The 21,422-nt window shown below is 44.4% G+C and overlaps 1 protein-coding gene across 1 annotated transcript; it reads right to left on the bottom strand.

The window, feature by feature from the left end:
* Positions 1–6,552: 6,552 nt before the first annotated feature.
* Positions 6,553–8,559, bottom strand: LOC145392968 (uncharacterized). Its single transcript, XM_080267297.1, has one exon. The coding sequence runs from the start codon at positions 8,557–8,559 to the stop codon at positions 6,553–6,555; it is 2,007 nt and encodes a 668-aa protein (XP_080123423.1).
* Between the last annotated feature and the right edge of the window lie 12,863 nt (positions 8,560–21,422).

Genomic DNA, 21,422 nt, shown 5'->3' on the forward strand with positions numbered 1-21,422 from the left:
TGTGGTAAGGGTGCAGAACTGTAATATTACCTTTTTTCTGTCACTGGTCAAAGCGAAATCAGCTACAAAAGGACGAAAATCTGGGTCATGTTAAATTGATAAAACGTAATCTTTGACCTGTTCCAGCCTTGACCTTAGAACCTTGAAAATTCGTACTTATCTTCACTCGCCCCGACAAACTTTTACCAAAAATCTCCAATAATCCCTTGCAAAGTTTTCGACTGATCACCCATTTTTAACTTTTAGCGCAATTTCTTAGTAAGTTCACCAGCATTTTGAGGATGAGTTGGTTGAAGAAGGGATGGCTGATTATATGCCTGTGTGTGTGTGTGTGTGTGTGTGTGTGTGTGTGTGTGTGTGTGTGTGTGTGTGTGTGTGTGTGTGTGTGTGTGTGTGATGACTTTATTCAACACAGTTCTTGCTATCACCTGTTGGTTTCGTTCAGTTTAGGTATGGAAGCTGGTCGTGTGAGGGTAAACGCCTGCACTGCCTGAACCCTTTATTATCCCAGAGAAAAGCTTATGGCGGTGGCGAGAATGAAACTGGGGGAAAAACATGAAAAAGTCCAGATTCTCACAATGAATCGGTTAAGGGAGTGTTGCCCAGACGGACCGGAGGATTTTTTTATTTTACCATCTGACAGGTTTATTTATTTCAGGATAGAGTTTTGAAACTGGGGAGGGAGGAGATAGATGCAGCCTCAGCAGACCTTCAGTATAAGATGCCTTTGAGTAAATTTCGGGGTAACCGTAAGAATCAAGTAGAAAATTAAGAAAAGAGGACGTCACCGGGTTTAGACTCGAAAAAAAAAAAAAAAAAATTATAACGGTGTTTATTTATTTTCCGGCAAATTGGCAAGAACAGGAGGTGTAAGATTTCCAGATGATGAGGAATTTAATCAAAGTTGTGTAGTGTAGGAGGTGAGGGCACTGAGAAAGCACCCTAATTTTTTTTTTTTCTCATACTGACTCAGGACAATTTTATTTACCTTTAGATTGGCTTTTAGAAGTGAAAGGTTAGATCCAACCTCCATTAACCCCTTCAGGCCACCTACATGTTTTGATATTGGGTGAATCAATGTTCTAAATCCGAAGAATTTTTCATTATTTTTCGCTCTTAAGGAACTGATTTGTGTGAAATTTGTTACTTTTTTCACTCCATTACAAATTATGCAATTTTACACCAAGTACTGAAAGCAGCATTTCACTCTAAGCATAATTCAAAGGATAACTCTAAGCATTACTCCGGGCGTAACTCTGAACGTAACTCTTAGCATAACTCTAAACATAACTCAAAGTACAAATGTAATCATAATTCTAAGCATAAATCAAATCATAACGCTAAACATAACTCTAAACACAACTCCAAATATAACTCTAAGCATAAATCCAATCATAACTCTATACAGAACTCCAAACATAACTCTAAGCATAAAACTAATCGTAACTAAACATAACTCTAAACATAACTCCAAACATAACTCTGGGCATAACTCTAACATAACTCTAAGCATAACTGAACTCTGTCTTCCAAATCATCAAGTTTTTAGAGCCACTTCTCCACTGGGATGGCTTTATTCTCCATCATAATGTTTTCTGTTAACCAGTCAAGTAGCCTATGTGAAGCTTGTGTGTGTGTGTGTGTGTGTGTGTGTGTGTGTGTGTGTGTCCCTTTCCCCTTAAGATGACACGTTAACCAGAAGAAAAAATTGTAAAATTAAATCAGGTGAACTGAAAACCTGGCAGTTATTTATAAAAAAAATTATACAATCATTGAATCAGTTCAGGTGACAAAGCCCTAACACATCTTACAAGAAACAAAACTACACAGAGCACAGAAAACACCGACATTTCATAACTTCACCACCATTCGGCAAGACAGGGCCGACGGCGGTGGCAGTGGACTCATCACCCTGGTACACAGATTCATCAACTTTGCAGATACCAGTGCACACACAAAGTCACTTCTCCCCCCACATGACACCACAACAGAAATACAATCAATTAAAATATGCACTGGTAACAAATCACACATAACAATCGCTAACACATACATTCCCCCCCAATCGTCCCCCACAGTACCACACAATTACTCTCCACAGATACACCACATCACTAACATACCCAACATCATCCTGGGTGGTGATTTTAACGCCAAGTCGTCGGCCTGGCATGTCAACAACCCTGACACAGACAGAGGGCTGATACTACAATCCCAGACAGATCATCTTTTCATACTGATCAGTCTAGACCAACATACCCATATCCCACACCAAGCCCTCTTCCTCCCATCATCTTCAGACATCACCTTCTGCTCCCCAAACCTCGCCCCCACTACATCATGGAGAGTGGTCAAAACCCTAGGTTCTGATCACCTCCCAATCATCATCACTACCAAAACCAGAATCACCCCAGCTGGCCACAAACACACATGCACTAATTATAAGAGAGCCAACTGGGAGGTCTTTGAAACAGAACAACATTTCGAAACACTAAACAGTACACCCATCACAAACATCAACACCGCTGTGCACACTTTCAATACAATTATACAAAACGCAGGGGGAGGCGGTGGCTCAATCGGTAGAGAGTTAGCCTGCAGTCCTGACGGACCCGGGTTCAAATCCCGCTGAGGCAGGGAACAGTTTAAGGATTTGAATTTCACAAAAATCAGACTTTACTGATCTACCAGAAGGCCCGCCGACATGTCGTAAAAATACCCCTGCTAATACCAATACACCAGTCCTGTATGAGATAGCCCTAGCATGTATTCAATATGGACGGTGGGTGTTAGCGCCGAAGTGGTGACATGTAGAGGTGTCCGGTACGTAGGAGGACTACTGGGCCTTGAAAGCAGGCTGTGAAGCCTATGCCCAGAGTCGGTCACATAAAAAAAAAAAAAAAAAAAAAAAACAGAAATAGACACAACCCCAACTTCACACCAGAAATTCAAGGCCTCATCAGACAACGGGACACACTGCGACACTCCCCAACACCCCATACACAAGACACCGTACAACAAATACAAGAACTTAACACTCAGATAAACAATAAAATATCAGAACAGCAAACACTAAACTGGAAAAATTATCTCCAAACACTTGACCACAAAACAAACATCCGCAAACTCTACAAAACACTAAACAGCATCACACTTTCCAACAGCAACACCACACAATCACACGCTGCCATCACAACAACAGACACCATACCCTCAAACAAACATCAGGCAAACACTCTCATCAATAACTTTTCACAAGTCAGCCATCTAAACCCCCAACCCGAAGACCGACGTATCATCCGACTTAAGATACAGTTTGCCACAGACCCAGACTTTCCACCTTTCACTTACAACCAAACGAAGCACATCATTAACACCTCAAGCACTCATCTGTCTGTGGACCAGACAACATACGCAACATTCACCTTAAACACCTAGGGCCACAAGGCATACAAGCACTCACCAACAAATCAAACTACAGCTACCCACACATAATACCCAACATCTGGAAGCATGGCAATATCATCACTATCCCTAAACCCAACAAAGACCGCACGTTACCCTCCTCACATCGCCCCATCACACTCCTCTGCACCCCCTCTAAAGTCACTGAACGACTGGTACTACAACTAGTCACACCTCACATTCCCCTAGCCCAGTCACACCATGGCTTTAGGCCACTACACTCCACAAACACCCTTCTTACAGACCTTACAGAGAGAGTTTTCGATGGCATGAATTCAGCTAGGTCACCACACAGAACACTCCTAATCACACTAGACATTAGCAAAGCTTTTGATCCCATCCCTCGCCACAACCGCATAAACAAAATACTCAACACAAACATGCACAATAACACAAAAAGATAGCTGGCAAACTACTTGGCAGGCAGATGTGCACACGTAACATTTGCCGGTCAGTCTTCTAACATCAGAAACTTCACAAACGACGTCCCCCAAGAATCTGTTTTGTCCCCTACACTCTTTAACCTATATATGCACGACGTACCCACACCCCACACATCACAGATACACACATCTTCCTATGCAGATGATATAACACTTACATGTATGCACCAAAATGCAAAAACAGCTGCACAAATCATTCAACCTTACCTCAACACACTACACGAATGGTTCACCACAAACAGGCTCAAAATAGCCCCTGCCAAATCTACAGTGACCCTTCTCACAAACTGGACAGCAGAACACAGTCACATCCCACACCTCACCATAAACAACACTCCCCTAACACACACACACACACACACACACACACACACACACACACACACACACACACACACACACACACACACACACACACACACACACAAAATCCTTGGTGTAACATACAATACATCAATGTCATTTAAACAACACATCACAAACATTAAAAATAAAATAACACCAAGACTCAGTGCTTTGAGGTCACTTGCCCATACAACATTTGGACACAACAAAGAAACCACCACCACAGTATACAAACAATACATACGTTCAGTGATGAATTATGCAAGCCCTGCCTGGGCTTCTAACCTCACCAAAACACACTACAACACTCTACAGACCATACAAAACAAGGCCCTAAAAATAATCGCAGGCTGCACAGCTACTACACCCACAGACCACCTACATCAAGAAACCAAAGTCCTCAAAGTCAAGGATCACCTAGACATGAGAGGCACCCAGTTACTTGCTGCAGCCTCCACAAACCCACAACATCCACTATAGTACATGGCAGCACATCCACCCACACCAAGGAACATCAAAACAACACCCAGCGCACAATACCATACACAAATACTGTCATCTCTTCCCCCTCGCCCACCTCAGACCAGCTTCCAGAAGAATATCCACACTCAGATCAATCATCGCTCCATTCAGTCACTTAAAAACAACACACAGCTGCACGCACGGCCTCCTGACATCCACCCTTCTGAATCCTATCGTCCTTGTGAGGACAGGGTCTACCTGGCCAGGCTGAGATGTGGGCACCATCCTGCCCTCTTAAGCTACCAGAAGAGGCTGCATGACTCTGTCGCTGATGCCTGTCCAGGATGCAACACAGCACCCTATACTATTAAGCACATTATGGAAGACTGCATTGCACACAATCACCTACGCCAACAACACAACATACACTCTTTTAGAGCTCTGTGGGAAAGCTCGGTCTCGGCCATGGCCTTCCTAAGGGACTCGGGGCTGTTTGGCCAGACTGCCTAGGGAACAGCTACTACTACTACTACTACTACACCTCTTTCTAAATGATTTGTTTTGTTTATTACTTTTTGCTATCCTCTTCTGTGTCATATGAATCATTAAAATGCCTCAACACCCAGCACAAACAACATACAAAGTGTGATAGTAACCAGCCGTAGCCGAAAATAAATCACAAAGGAAAAGGTGCCAGGGAGCTTCCTTAACCCAAGGCATCCCATCGACGTATGGGTACTTCGCAACGTTTTGTCACAGCTAGACCCATCGACCTACTGGTACATTGCGCAATTGCAAGGTTCATAATTTGCACAGTTTTCAATTTTCGTGCGTGATTTTTGGTACGTATACATGGGACACCTTCTTCTATTCCTCTACAAGATGCCAGGCAGGGACAATGCCTTACCCTGCATGACTTCCCCCCCCCCCCGCACGCCATTGTCTGGGCAATTCACCTGTTACCAGTGACCTGGCCAATAAAGGCATTCAGGGCCAGAGTGATTCCCCAATCGATGATAATGTGGAGGACAAAGTTTATGTAGCATTAGAGGAAGAAACAGTCAGAAATGATGATCAGGTAATGTCGCCAAAAAAGGTCAGTTATGTTGATGTGTCCATGAGGGAAACAATGCTTATATTGCCTATATTACTGTTTGAAAACCAATATACTCTCGTACTACATATAAATTCGTACCAAATAAATAAATAAATACCGTATAATAGGAAAAGTGTATGGTAGGATACTTATTGACAGAGTTAGAGAAAGAACAGAGAAATTAGTTGGAGAAGAACAGGGAGGCTTTAGGAAGGGAAGAGGTTGTGTAGATCAGATATTCATTCTTAGATCTTTAGTGGAAAAGTTTCTAGAGAAGGGAAAGAAGTTGTATGTGGCTTTCATGGATTTGGAGAAAGCATATGACAGGGTGGATAGACAAGGATTGTGGAAAGTGTTAAGAATATATGGAGTAGATGGGAAGTTGTTGAATGCTGTGAAGAGTATGTATGATGGTGCGAAGGCTGCAGTGCGTGTGGATGGTGAACTAAGTGAATTTTTCTCTTTGAAAGTTGGTTTGAAACAGGGATGTGTCATGTCTCCATGGTTGTTCAATCTGTACATGGATGGGGTGGTGGTGGTGGTGGAATATTCGCCTCAGTGCAATACTGAGGCACGGGCAAACGTGTGAGCCCGTTCAGTGACGTGCGGCTGCACTGTCAAGTAAATGAATGAGGAGAACTCTGGAATTGGGATAATTAGGTGAAGTGAATTGAGGAGGTGCTGTGGAGGTACAATACCTGGTCATAAAAGGGTTAGGTGTAGTGCATAATGCACTGTCCTTTAACGTGGGGGGGGATATTTCTCAACTGTGGTAAGTAAGGTTTGAAGTGGCGTGTTGGCTATAATAGAAGGGGCATCAATTTCATCAATGTGGGTCCAGGTGAAGCCTCTGTGTAGATTTGCTCTGAGAGGGTGTGTGACTGGACACCTTAGGATGTAATGGTGTAGTGGCGAGGGTTCTTGGTCCTGGCAGTGATGACAAGGGCTAGGATTGGTGTTGGCAAGTTGATTATAACAGTGGAATCCAAGCCGCAAGCGACGTAGGCGGACTAGGACGTAATTGGGTGTGTGCGGGAGCAGTGGAAGAGGCACACAACCCGTGGCCCTGCCGTACCATGTGGCAGAGCGGGAGGCTTCTGTAGTGAGGAGTAGGTGTTCTTCTCTAGTCCACTGCCATGTCGCTTTGATGATTGGGGCCAGGATTTTTTGAGGGGAGTCGGGAAGATTAAAGGTGATGTTGGGCAGGCTGCATGCATCTCTAGCAGCCTGATCTGCCCGCTCATTTCCCTGTAGGCCTACGTGACCCGGCACCCAGTGTATGAAAATGGTGCCTCCATGATCTTTAATTTTCCTGGCGCACAGGAAAATGGAGGATAGAAGGAAGGGGTTATTTCCTAGGGTGTGAGAATGGATTGCGCGGATCGCTGAAAGTGAGTCAGAATGCACAGCGATGTTACAGTGTGCATGATGATATGCATGCCTTAATGCTCCCAGAATAGCTGTAAGCTCCGTTTGAAGCACTGATGCGCCTGGTGTGAGTCGCCACGACACCACCTCGTTGCCACAGACGAAGGCAGCACCCGCCGCCTCATCTGCAGTGACAGAGCCGTCAGTGTAGTAGTCTGTAGACGACCAGCGTTGCAGAGCTTCTACACGGGCTAAGGCTCGCTGCCGAAGGAGAGCAGGGACGCAGTTGCGCACCCTCCCCTCTCCCGGAAAGACGAACCTGAAGGGTGGTGGTGTCCATGGAGGTGGGTCGTGGTACCCTGCGCAAGGCGCATCAGGCTCCCCGCAAATGCTTGCTGCAGTGTTGAGCCTGTGCAGCGCAGCAACAAGTCCGCGGGCCCAGTCATTGCTTGGTGCGAGGTCAGGTGGTCTTGACAGCAGACGCTTTAGCAAGACTGAGACAGCGAGCTCTGGCCTGTGCTGCACAAGCTGTAACACTACAGCAGTTGCACGGAGAGTGACACGTCCGTGTAGTGATGGAAGCTCGCCTTCCAAACGGAGGTTAACTAAGCGTGTCCACATAGGAGCGTGCAGAATGATGCGGAGTGCATTGTTCTGAATCACTTCCAGCGAAGCGCGCACAGGTGGGGCCAAGTTTGGCAGACAAATAGCACTGTAGTCGATAAGCGACCGAATGGCGTGCACATAGAAGGTGCGGAGGACCTTGTAGGAGGCCCCCAGCCCCTTCCTAGAAAGAAATCTGAGTGCTGCCATTCGCGAAGCAGCTTTCTCCCGCAGGTATTTGACATGCCTGTTGAACTTTAGTCCCACATCCATCCACACACCCAAATATTTATAGGTGGTTACGCAAGCTAATGAGTGTCGTCCGAGCAGCAAAGGGTGAGGCGAAGGGTTGAGGCCAAAGGGCATATAGCGAGTCTTCGCCATATTAACCTTCAACCCCAGCTCCTTCGACTTACCGTGCAGTCTAAAGAGGGCCTCATTAGCTTGCGCATAGCAATCTCTTCTCGAAAAAACTAGCACTAGGTCGTCCGCATATGACAGGAGCGTGACTCCCTGACCGTAAGTGACACGGAGCAGCCCCTCCATCAGGATGTTAAAAAGAACGGGGCTGATGACACTGCCCTGTGGCGTGCCATTCTCGTGCTTATGCGGCTGGGAGACACTCCCCTGAAAGCGGACGCTAGCAGTTCTTTCAAGGAAGAAATCCTGTATCCATCGCAGGAGCTTACCCCCCACTCCCTTATCAGCGAGAGCGCTGAGGATAGCTGAATGGCTGGCCAGCTCAAAGGCTTTCTCTAAATCAATGAAAATCGCCATACCCACTCCGCCCCGAAGTTCTCCGAGAAACGACGCTAAACAGTGGGCATGGATGGGGTAATAAAAGAGGTACAAGGTAGGGTAGTGGATGTTGGAGTGGCTCTGGTGAGAGAGGATAGTGTTTGGAAACTCCCTGTACTGTTGTTTGCAGATGATACTGTGTTGTTGAGTGAAGACGAAGGGGAGCTGCAAGGCTTGGTGGATGAGTTTGAGAGAGTGTGTAAGAAACGGAACCTAAAGGTGAATGTAGGGAAGAGTAAAGTGATGGTCTTTGAGAGAGGTGAAGTTAGTGAATGTACAGCGAGGTTAGATGGTGAGGAATTGGAAAATGTGAGTACGTTTAAGTATTTGGGTAGTGTGATGAGTAAGGATGGAGGTTTGGAGGGTGAAGTGCTTGAAAGGGTACAGCAGGGAAAAAAGGTTGCTGGTTCCTTGAAAGCAGTGATAAGAAACAGGGAAGTGAGCATGGAAGTGAAAAAGTTACTACATGACAGTATTGTGATACCAACTCTAACGTACGGAAGTGAAGCTTGGACATTGTTGGAAGGACAGAAGTCAAGAGTGAGAGCAGTGGAAATGAGTTATTTAAGAGGAGCCTGTGGAGTCACGTGGAGAGACAGGCTGACGAATGAGGATATAAAGGAGCGTTGTGGTGTGGATGTGGATGTGATAGGAAGCGTTATGAGGAACACACTGAGGTGGTTTGGCCATGTGGAGAGGATGGAGGGTGAAAGACTGACGAAGAGAGTGTATGTGAGTGAGGTGGAGGGGGGAAGAGGGAGGGGGAGGCCGAGGATGAGATGGAGGGATGGGGTGGAGAGGTATATGAGAGAGGGGGGTGTGAGTTGGGAGCAGGGCAGTGAAATGGCCGGGGACAGGGCGACTTGGAGGCGATTTGTTTGTGGCCACCCCAAACGGGATTGAGGCGTCTGGCAATAGATAGATAGATAAATAGACCGTTTATGAGTGGTGTGGAATAGTTACCCTCCCATAGAACTCGTTTTCTTTGGAGCCACCTGATAGAAAACCCAGTAAGGTCTATATCGAGTATTTAAAACCTCAGGTGAGCGATTTCTCTATGAATTTTCGATGTTTCTCGCCAAAAGCGGAGGTTTGATCCAAAAATTTTTTTTTTCCACAATTGGTCGGGACTGGGGGGAGTCAGTGGTGGAAAATCGGTCGGGACGTGACGAGTTAACCAACGAGAATACGAAAGTGATGTCTTCTCCGCCCCGCGGTGGAGGAAGAACAGCATTTTTAGGATATATCTACTTTTACATCACATGTCAAGGGAGGTCCTAAAATGCAGCATATGGCTGACATAGACTGAATTTTGAAAGAATTTTGTAAGTACAGAGAGTCATATAAATCCGGACATTACTGCTGCCTAGGAGTAGTAAATCACCCTTTGTATCAAATTACTTTTTCCAGACAATTTTTTTCGACTTCGAATTGACTTTGGCGTGGCGAGATAAATCCTTCATTAATCCTTCCAACACAATGACCTATTTTAATATATGATTTTTCTTATAACCAGACGATTTTATTCAGTGTATAATATACAGTTCTACCCGGAGAGATTACATTTCTAGCTGGAAGGATTACATTTCTACCTAGAGGGATTACATTGACTGGAGGGATTATATACATTTCTGACTAGAGGGATTACGCTTCCCAATGGAGGGACTACGAATCAAACTGGAGGGATTACATTTTTAACTGCAGGGGCTACACTTTAACTGGGTATTACATTTCCAGCTCAAGGGATTAAATTTCCAAGCAGAGGGACTGAATTTGTAACTGGAGAGATTACATTTGTAACGAAGAATTAATTTTTTAATTGAAGGGATTACATTTCTAACTGGAGGGATTAAATTTCTAGCTGGAGGGATTACGTTTCTAACTGGAGGAATAACACACAGGCTTCACCAGTTTCTTCCCCTATTAAGGTAATGCCCTAAACCAAATACAATAATCTGGCCGCACCAAGAACGTAAAAAGTACATAGTCGAGCTGAAGTGGTTATGGCAGCCATTAGGGGGGGGGGAAATACCGGAATCTATATAGTTTTAGTTAAACTGACCCTCAGGCTTTCCCTATATTCTTTTTCCGAGTGGCCAGAATACAATAGGTATAGAAATCGTCACTCTAGGCCAGTATTCTCGTCGCTTAATGAGGCTTCCTAGCACCTCTTCCATAGCGATTCATTTTTGGATATGGCCAGTTAATTTAACTACTTGAGGTAATGCTGCCTACTTCTTCCTTAGCCTTTATCATTCTTTTTCTGTGCCTGCCCTCCTCTCTTCTTATTTCTCCCATCTTTCCTGTCAGTTCTTATTGCTTTTCTTTCCTTTACAGGTGGCTTTACATTGAGTGACAAGCCAAATGGTTTCCTGTAAGCCAAGAAACCATTTACAACTCTGGGTGGTAACCATAGAACCAAACCATACGTGCTCTCTACGTGTCCACAAGTGGGTTGGTGGAGGGTTAGTGCCCCTCCCCGTGAAACAAATAACTCAAAGTCAAATGGCCACCCCTTACGGGTTTATGGCGGCTGGTAATAGATAGATAGATAGATGTTATTTATGAAGTGTATTGTAATCTTAGAATGCTCCAAATAACACAGAAGAGGATAGCAAGGTGTAATCCAAACAAAATAAATCACCTAGGAATAGGTGTTAGGGTTCTTCCATAAGACAAGCATACGGATCCAGGTGTAAGGAAGAACGGGGATCGTGTCTTAACCGTCCAGTCTTGGCGATATTTTGCTGTTTTGGAGTTAGGCGGGAAAAACAGGCAAAAGGTCCCCCAAGAAGTACTCACATTGAAGAGGTTAAGCTCGTTCTTACCTGACGTCGTTTTGTTTTTGTTTTTTTATATTTTATTTATTTATAGGTTTGTGTGTATGTATGTATGTATGCGTGTCTGTTTTGTATGTCTTTATTTATTTATTTATTTATTTATATATTTTGGTAATCAACACTCATGCAGTATACGTGAACCCCTAGTAACGAAAGGGATTATGTAAAGTCTGTTGTTGATTTCTTCAGTTTTCAAATTCTTTCGGAAGTGGAATATAATCGCGTGGAGAAAATAGAACTAACATGAAAGATTCAAAGCCGTCGTACTGAAGTGTTGATTGATGTGGTAAACTATGTCGTGATTGGTAAAACTATAGTATTTTATTCCGCTTACCGCTAGAAAACACCCACACACCCACACACGAGAATGTTTGCCTGTGTGTGTGTGTGTGTGTGTGTGTGTGTGCGTGTAATTAACCGGGTCGGTCATGATCACTTGATGGTCGTGATCGTCAGCTTTTTTACCCTCCCGGAAGGGAGCTGAGAGCTCATATAGTCCGATCTAAGGGCAAGGCTGTGACCTTCACACCCACACACCCGTCCCCTTTCTCAAGGGGGACAGTAACCACCCACTTCGTCAGTGAAACTTTTCGCAACCTGACCGAGGCGCGAACTCCCGTCCACCAGTTGGCAAGCGAGAACGTTACCACTGCACCAGCGAGCGTGTGTGTGTGTGTGTGTGTGTGTGTGTCTGTCTGTCTGTCTTTGTCTGTCTGGGTCCTCTGTGGAAATCAAGGGGAATGTATATAAAACTCTGTAATATGCCATACTTGGTGTTACTGTATACGAGGAATTTACCTGCGTACACCACAGTTGCTAAAGTGGCGCCCCTTATGGCCAAGATTAGAACTGATTAGAAATAATCAAGTCAACATGATGGAAACATGGCAGTCAGCTCCTTTTTTTTTTTTTTTTTTTTTTTTTTTTTTTTTTAATAAGTTCTACAACCATATCATTATTAGCTGCAGCGAGACGGATGGATGGACGGATTGGCGGGATAGGTGGGTAGTGGCAAAATTGTTCCACGGCAGGGTTGGCATTGATTAAATCAAACTGATTTAAATCATGTGATTAAATCAGTGATTTTTTTTACTAAAGAATCATGATTTTTTTAATTTTGGATTTTATTGATTTTTTCACCTAAAGATTAACAAAAATAGAATCTGAGGGTTTATAAAACTTGTGTATAACTTTGCATTCATTTATTCTGATTTTATACTTAGGCATTAAGTAAGCAGATTTTTAAGGACTGGTGCCATTTGAATCTGTTACATTGTATGACACATAAAATAATGTTAAATTTGTGGAACTAAGGATTGATAATATTTGCAAGTTGCAACATGCATTTTAGATAATCAAGGTCCAAGCAACACCCTTCCGGGCCCCGGTACTGCTTTTGAAATGCTTCCTACCATATATGATGAAAAAATCAAAAAAATCAAAAACATAAAAAAATCGATTAAATCATTGAATTTTTGATTTTTTTGATTAAAAAAAAAAAATCCCCAAGGAATAGGTCCATGGAGAACATATTCATGGGGAAATGGGCCCAAGGGGGAAAATAGTTTCTGTGGGTAAAATGGGACCTTGGGGGCCTTCTCCCACAGAGAGAGTGGCCATCTAGGTTCCCTGGCAATGTTGATATGCTCGATCATAGGGTTTTACTGGGCAACCCCGGATACCCCTGCATTTATCCATCTGTGAATGAATAAAAGTACTTGAGTGTTGGTATTGTTTCCTCTAACCCTCACATGGTTGGGACAACTCAAGTTTTCATGTCCATCTATCGTCAGACCATTTTATGCAGCTGAGTTAGTCACAGGAACCAGAGTGATAATACTGTTACCATTAACCCTCTCATGGTGGTGACCTTCTCATGGTGGTGTTAATGAAGGCTGTATGTAACTCGAGAATTCTAAAGTCTTTAAACTGGCTATGTGATACGGTCGTAGCCGAGAAAGTAAAGCCATTGACGCGAAATGTGGAGCCGACACAGAAAATGTGACACGGCCAGCACTGGGGGAGTCCCTGTGAAACTGCCACCTCGATAATCCGGTTAATGGACATGACACCGCTAATACGGCCCAGGTGAGGGGAATGGATGAATGGCTGCCGACTCATTACACACCGGAAAAGACTGGAAAAAAACAGGGAAGGAGGGGAAATGAACTGCTGAAGCCAGGAAATATTGGGCAGATGCATTGGTGGAATAGTGATGATAATGAATACTGCAAAAAGTGTATTGAAAGTGTTAATGAAATTAACAGGAGGGAAAGTGTTCGTTACTGCGTAGGGACAGAAATGACATTAAGGAGTTTGGTAATCAGAATGGTAGGATTTTTTTTTTTTTTTCATCTCCGTTGATGGCCAGGTGTAGTTAGATGAACATGGAAACGATGAAACATTCGCTGAATAAAGATACAAGAAAGTGCTTATTGGGTTACGGGGATTAATCCCCGAGCTAGACCTCATCAGATCATATAGCTCTGCTAGGGTTACAGGAAAGCGCTACCCCTCCCAGCACAGCAGCCACCGGGCGGGGCGCGAACTCGCAACCTCACGATTACGAGCCCGACACCCTACCACTGAGCTACCGCGCTCCCCTCATTGGGTTATGAAATACTGTGAAAATATAATGCTACATATGCAGTATAAAAGCTTTAGTGTCAGTGAAACTTCGTGTGTGTGTGTGTGTGTGTGTGTGTGTGTGTGACAGAGAGAGAGAGAGAGAGAGACTGGGGAAAAAGACTGAAGGTGGACGAACATGGAGGCCATAAAATTCAGAGCATTATAATAGTCAGTGTGATTAGAATTAAGCAATAGGCACCATGCCAGAGGGAGTTGTATTTAAGGTAGCACAGGAGGCTTCGTAGCGCCTCATCCTTAGCGATTTTGTTTGCATATTACACCTCAGCACTCCACTGTATGTTATTTATGTCGTGTTAATATCAGCTCAGTTTACATCAGTTACACAGAGTATTGAATTGTAATGTGCATAATCAGTCGCAAAGGAAAAGGTGTTAGGAAATCTCCGTATCTGAATTCGAATTAAGGTATGCTGCGTATATTTATGAAACGTTATTTTTTTGTATTAATGACAAACAAACAAGACTATTTTCGAGACGCTGATAATGATGGCAGAAAGCAGGACCATTTTCGAGACGTTATCTTTTGTGGTGATAACAGATAGCAAGAATATCCACGTTAAGCCGCTCATGGCCATTACAGTTCTAGTACTCAGTTCCAGCCAACATGAAGAGACTTTATTTAACTGTGAGTGAGTCATAGGAGGCTTACATTAGCCCAGTTATCTGGCAGATATTTTTAGCCTGAACAAAATTCCTGATGTAAGCCTGAAAAGTATTCTTGTACATCAGTAATACGAAATGGTGATCACTGCACATAGTTATGATGTTTGACTTTTACTGTTCTGACTTCTTGTTAACCCTATAGGCTGTTAGAATTTTGGTGTTGGAGAGCGACAGTCAACGAAACAACTCGCTTCCCGGCTGACAAAATGCAAGAGAAACCACTATCTGTGCTAGTGCGTGTTTCAGATGTTTCAGTTCTTTCGTTATCTATTCTTCAAACTTTTGTAAGATTTTTGTGTGTCTGTCTGTATGTCTTTCCATGCTGGTACCACTGTAGCCTGGCAGCTCCAATACCAGATTATACAAACGCCCCTCACTTTCCTCTCAGTCCTTTGAAAGGGGGATGTGGACTGCAGGAGGAGGGAAACTTTAGCCTGCGGTCCATTGGGTTCACGTTTCGGGGAGTTTGAGGTCACAAGAACAACTACTGTACAGCTTAAAAATTTTCTCGGCTAAGCAGAATTGCCGGATATCCTTCCCACCTGGACAGAATTGCCGGATATTTTTCTCAGCTGAACAGAATTTCCGGATATTTTTCTCAGCTAAACATAATTCTTTCTATCTATCAATAGCCCGACGCCCTAATCCCGCAAAGGGAGGCCGCAGACAAAACGCCTCCAAGTCACTCTGTCACCCACCATTTGACTCCCCTCCTCCCAACTCACCCCCCCCTCCCTCATATACCTCTCAACTCCATCCCTCCACCTCATCCTCGGTCTACCCCTCCCTCTCCCTCCCTCCACCTCACCTACATACACCCTCTTAGTCAGTCTTTCATTCTCCATTCTCTCCATATGTCCAAACCACCTCAGTGTATTTCTCATAATCTTTTCAACCACATCCACATCCACCTCAGAACGTTCCTTCACTTCTTCATTCGTCAACCTGTCCCTCCACGTCACTCCATATGCTCCTCTCAAGTAACTCATTTCCACTGCTCTCACTCTTGACTTGTTCCCCTCTTGCAAGGTCCACGCCTCGCTTCCATACGTCAGGGTAGGGATCACAATACCATCATGCAGTGACTTCTTAACTTCCTACACGAAGAATCGAGACCGTGACTTTCACGTGAGAGACAAGCGACTTACCACTACACCACAATATTCTACAGCATTCATAACAGCAAGAATAGTGTTTTTTTTTTTTTTTTTTACCCTTTGATTGCCATTGCTTCTAAGCTGAAAATCACCATGTCACGCTGTTAGACAAAGCTTGTTTACCCTCTGTCCCTACTTGACCACCATTACATTTAAATAGTATCCTGGATGCAAGTTTGGTGGATGCGTGTCATACTCTGGGGAAAGACTAAGCGTAATTTGATCGTGTTCCTGTCCCCCCTCCCCCTGTAGTCAATAGGCATGCATCGGAAGTCCTGTTCTTCCTTTTAAGCCAAACCCAAGCAGTCTGGGAGTATCCTATGCATCACGATCCGATTCTTGAGCGGCTGAAACAAATCCCCATCAGAGAGACCTAACGCGCCTTGTAACGAGAAAGAAACTGAACACACAAGCCCTGGAATGAGAAGTAAACTGGGCTAACGAGAAAGACACTGAACACACTGTCACTGTAATGGGGGAAATGCGGTGAACACATGAGCATCATGGCTAAACACCGTGGTGAAATGTGAGGCCAACTTTTCCCCCGGACTGTACTAATGTGGGGAAGATGTTAACTTACAGCTGCCCTGGACGAGGCTGGTGCTGGAGTAAAGAAGAAAAATGGACCAGCAACAAGGGGCCCGTGAGATGAATGGGTCATGATTTCATTGTGCGGAGCTGAGAATGGCATGATTTACTGGTGGAATCTGTTGAACTGAAGCCAATTTAATACCAAAAGCTATGAAATTGAATAAAATTACCGGCTGAATAAATTTTGCATATTTGTAGTTGCCAAACTCCAGCCAGTGGCTACATTAAATTTTTTATCAAGGTTAGCTATAGGTAAGTGTATAAACTTTGCATATTATTAGTTGCCAAGTTCATACCCATGGCTTAGCTGAATAAAATCGCCAGCGTTTTAAACACTGCATATTTTACTTGCCAAATTGCTACCCACACAGCACACTAAGTAATGGATCCCACTGTGTTTGTAACGTGTAAATGATCAGAGGTCCGCTGGTGCACTTCACGTTGTTTTATATGCCAGTAATTTTAGTTAGCATCGGAGGTTTGATAACCCCTCTGCCTCGTTGATTTGTAATGCATACAACACTTGAATTATATATCTTTGTGTATGTTACTGATGCAAAGGGTGTCGATTTTAAACAGATAACGTACTGGGATGTTAGGTGTGGAATGAAATATACAGTAAATCGTTAAGAAAGAGGAACCACATCATCTGCTGTCCAAGGTCCGTATTCTCGTCGGGTAAGGACGCTTCCAAACACCTCCTCCTCATCGATTTGTTTTTAGATACGGCAGGCAAACATCGTTTTCTACATTATTTGTGCAGAGTATGGTATATTGGAATGACTTAAGTATCACACAACCGGATGGTAAGATGTAATAAGCTTAATAAATCGCTCAGGAAGAGGTGTTAGGGAGCTTCCTTAACTGAGGAGAATACAGGCTCAAGAGAACAGTCTAGGACACACAGCACCGTAATCCAGGTTGTATAGAGGCTTCATAGCACCTCCTCCTTAGCGATTTACTTTGTATATTAAACCTTTACATTTTTTTTTGCATGCAGTTATATCTCAGTGATGATCACACACTTCCATCTTTCTCATACATGGCGGTATCAAAGTGGAATGCGAAATATCGACATAGATTCATCAGGATGCATGTGATATTAAAGTGTTTTCTCCAGAATAAGTCGCTAACGAAGAGGTATTACGAAATCTCCAACGTCTCTTAGACTGTCCCAAACAACTGGTCCAGTTACGGAGAGTTTTTATGATCATAACACCTTGAGGCCGATCACGTCTTTTTATTTTGTTATTTATTCATTTATTTTGTTATTGTGATTTCATGGGAGTTTTATTCAGCTTTAGGTAGACTTTTCGACCTGGAGGAGGCAGAGGTAGTCTTAAAAACCTCCTTAGAATATTAGAGGCTTTTCTTAAGGTGAATATACTTGCCTGGTAGGAACAAGAATACGCTCGAGGACTTGCCAGGATTGAAGAGGTGAAAATCGCCCACAGTAGGTAGGTAGGCAGAGAGAGAGAGACAGAAAGGAAGGGAGGTCCAATATTTCAGGTCACCATGTTAATCCTTCCACTTGTAAAAATTTCTGTGCCTCGGATTTCTCTTCAGTTTAGTAAAATCGTCTGACAGCTGACAGTAAATGGCAAAGTAGGTAAATCGCAGCCAAAGGTTAAATCTTCTTCCACTGTTGCTTGAAATGAAAGATGACGGATAAGGGATGATTGGACCATAACACAGTGCTTGAAATTAGAGGGACTGTGTGTGTGTGTGTGTGTGTGTGTGTGTGTGTGTGTGTGTGTGTGTGTGTGTGTGTGGAGTGCGTGGTGCGTGCATGTAGGATTTGATTTGTAGGCGTGAGGGGGTCAGGTGGTATTGCTGGTCTGGGAGAGTTATGGTAGCCTGTCGAAGCTGGTGAAGTCAGGTTGGCGATATTGATGAGGGTGAGTTGTTTGAACGTCGCCTGCTGTTGAGAGAGAGAGAGAGAGAGAGAGAGAGAGAGAGAGAGAGAGAGAGAGAGAGAGAGAGAGAGAGAGAGAGAGAAAATAGTATAAGACTGACAAGGAAGAGAGAGGCGAAAGAGGATGCACAAAAGTAGAGGGAGAAGGTAAGGAAAGAGGAGGAAGGTGATGAATATAGAAAAGATATGTACAGAAAATTTTGTTAAAGGAAGGGAAAGAAAGCGGAAAACGAAGAGAAAAGGGAGCGAGGTATGCTTGAATCTAGGAAGGAAAGGGTAGGTGAAGGGAAGAGAAAGGAAGGGAAGAGTGGATTGGAGTTGTGGGGATGGGAGAGGAGGGGAAGGTTGGGTAGGGGAGTAGCAGAGGGGAAATGGGGAAGAGAAGGTAAAAAAAAAAAAAAGAGAATGAGTATCGAAGACTGAGAGTGGAATAGAGGAGAGAGGAAAGAGAGCTGGGAGTAAGGAGGATGGAGGGGAAGAGAGGAGAGACAGGAGGGGGAACGTGATGGGAGTGGAGAGAAACCGGATGGGGATCATGGATGGTGTGAGGAGGGGAGGGGGCAGGAATAGGGAAGGGGAGGAAGTGAAGTGAAGGGAAAAGGAGGAAAGACTGGCAGAAGAGAGAGTGAGAAAGGGAGAGAAGTAGAGGGGAAGGGGGAAGGAAGAGGACAGTGTGGGTAGGGGGAGTTTCATGACTATTTATCAAACCAGTAATATTCCAGGCCTTTTCAGTGACCTTCATATTTTTTTACTTTTTTTTTTTTATTGTAGAGGCCGATGGTCAGTTTAAAAGAGGGAGAGAGAGAGAGAGAGAGAGAGAGAGAGAGAGAGAGAGAGAGAGAGAGAGAGAGAGGATCAGATATACGTCCAGGTGATATGTGAGGCTCAGCCAGCGTGAAAGCCTCAGATTTTCTTCTATTTCATTTTTTTTTTCGTTTGACAATCTCTCTCTTTTTTTCCTCTCTCTCTCTCTCTCTCTCTGTCTATCTCTCTCTCTCTCTCTCTCTCTCTCTGTGTCTATCTCTCTCTCTCTCTCTCTCTCTCTCTCTCTCTCTCTCTCTCTCTCACACACACACATCTTATGCCAGTGTGGTGGGATACATAACGTCACCCCTTCCACCCTTCATCTTCACTCACACCACCACAAAATTCCCGCCCAACCAGGCACACCCTTGGTATTTCTCACTTTATCCTATCTGTCTATCTCTGACTACCTATCTGTTTATGTATCCTGGATGAAAGGAAAGGGGGTTAAAGAATGTGAATATAGGGAAGACTGTGTGTGTGTGTGTGTGTGTGTGTGTGTGTGTGTGAGAGAGAGAGAGAGAGAGAGATCTTCCTAAATATTCATCTAAAAAACAAAACTAAAAAGGTCAAAAGTTTAAGACGTATATCCTCAGGGAAGGGACTAGCTACCTCGAGGGCTGGCCAGAGTAAGAGCCAAAATCGCCCATCATATTTTCATGGGGCTGGCGACGGCCGGAGATTTGAGAGAGGCGATCTGTCATTATATTTTTATGGCGGGGCTTCCCATAGGGGGTAAGAGAGGGAAGGAGGGAAGGAAAAGAGAGGGAGGAGAGTATGATGGAGGCAAGGAGAGGGAGAGAGGGAGGAATGTATGATGGAGGCAAGGGGAGGGAAGGAAGAAGGAAGGAAAAGAGAGGCAAGGAGAGTATGATGGAGGCAGGGGGGGGGAAGGAGGGAGGGAGGGAAGGAAGGAAAAGAGAGGGGAGGGGAGTGTGACGGAGGTAGGGGGAGGGATGGATGAAGGAAAGAAGGAAAATAGAGGGGAGGAGAGTGTGTCGCAGGCAGAGGGAGTGAGGGAGGGAAGGAAGGAAAGTAGGAAAAGAGAGGGGAGGAGAGTATGACGGAGACAGGGAAAGGGAGGGAGGAAGGGGTGGGTATGTGTCTGGGGCGGAGAGAAAGAGTAGAGGTAAGAGGAGAGAGGGTACGAGCAGGGTGAGGAGGAGAGTGGAGGAGGTGAAAGGTAAAATATGGAAGGGAGAGGGGAGAGGTTGGGGATGCTGCTTGCTTGGAGAGAGAGAGAGATCGTGGTGGGAGGTGATTAACAACAAGGGAAGGGTAAGTGGAGAGGGGGGGGGGGAAGGCATACTGCAGGGGAGATGATGAATAGGGGCAGAATAGTAGTGAGTGGTAGAGGAACAGTGGAGGATGAAGGAGATGAAAGTGTAATAATAGGGGATAGAGGAAGGGAAGAGGATTGAGGAATAATGTGAGATGGGGAGAGAAACAGATGGAAGAAAAGTGTGGGCATCAGGGGAACATGGTAAGAACTGGGCTGGAATGATGGAATGGGAAACGCAAGGAAGGTTGACGTGGGGGGGGGGGAAGGGATAGAATTCTGTGAGGAGAGGGGATAAAGGCACAGGGAGTGGAGGATGAGATGTATGACAACGGACGAATAGGAGAAGAAGGAGGAGCTCAAGCAAGGAATTAGTGTTAAGCTCCCTGAATATGCACGAAAATAAAGGTAAAGTAATTCAGGGAGTGCAGAGGGGGACGAGGACGAGAGGGCAGAGAGGGAGAAAGGCTGGTTATTAGCAGAGTAGGAGCGTTGTATACAGGAAAACAAACATTAAATCTGTTTGACCCATTCGAGTCTTGCTTGTAATGGGATAGGTGATAATGAAAATATCTGTTCTAAAAGGGAAAGAAAAGGTTAGCTGAATAAAACTATCTGGGAATAGCAAAAAATAATTACATGTGCAAATGAGTGGTTGGGGAGAGTTGGTTAAGCACTGGGCTATTTTGCACAACTGGTAGCTATTTGCAAAGTATTACCTTAATAGCACCGCGGAACCCTAGGGGACACACACACACACACACACACACACACACACACACACACACACACACACACACACTGTTACATAGCCTATGATTTCATCATCCTTTGTGTAATTTTAACGCTCAGTATGCTGCATGTTTGATCACGAGCGTGTTCTGCCTCAGTTCCCCCCTTCTACCGTTATAGTAGAGTAAGTCGTTCTCTCTGTTGCTTAGAGCG

Source organism: Coenobita brevimanus, chromosome 1 (assembly GCF_032717465.1).
Source record: "Coenobita brevimanus isolate Jiangsu-jjx chromosome 1, ASM3271746v2, whole genome shotgun sequence".
Taxonomy (NCBI): domain Eukaryota; kingdom Metazoa; phylum Arthropoda; class Malacostraca; order Decapoda; family Coenobitidae; genus Coenobita; species Coenobita brevimanus.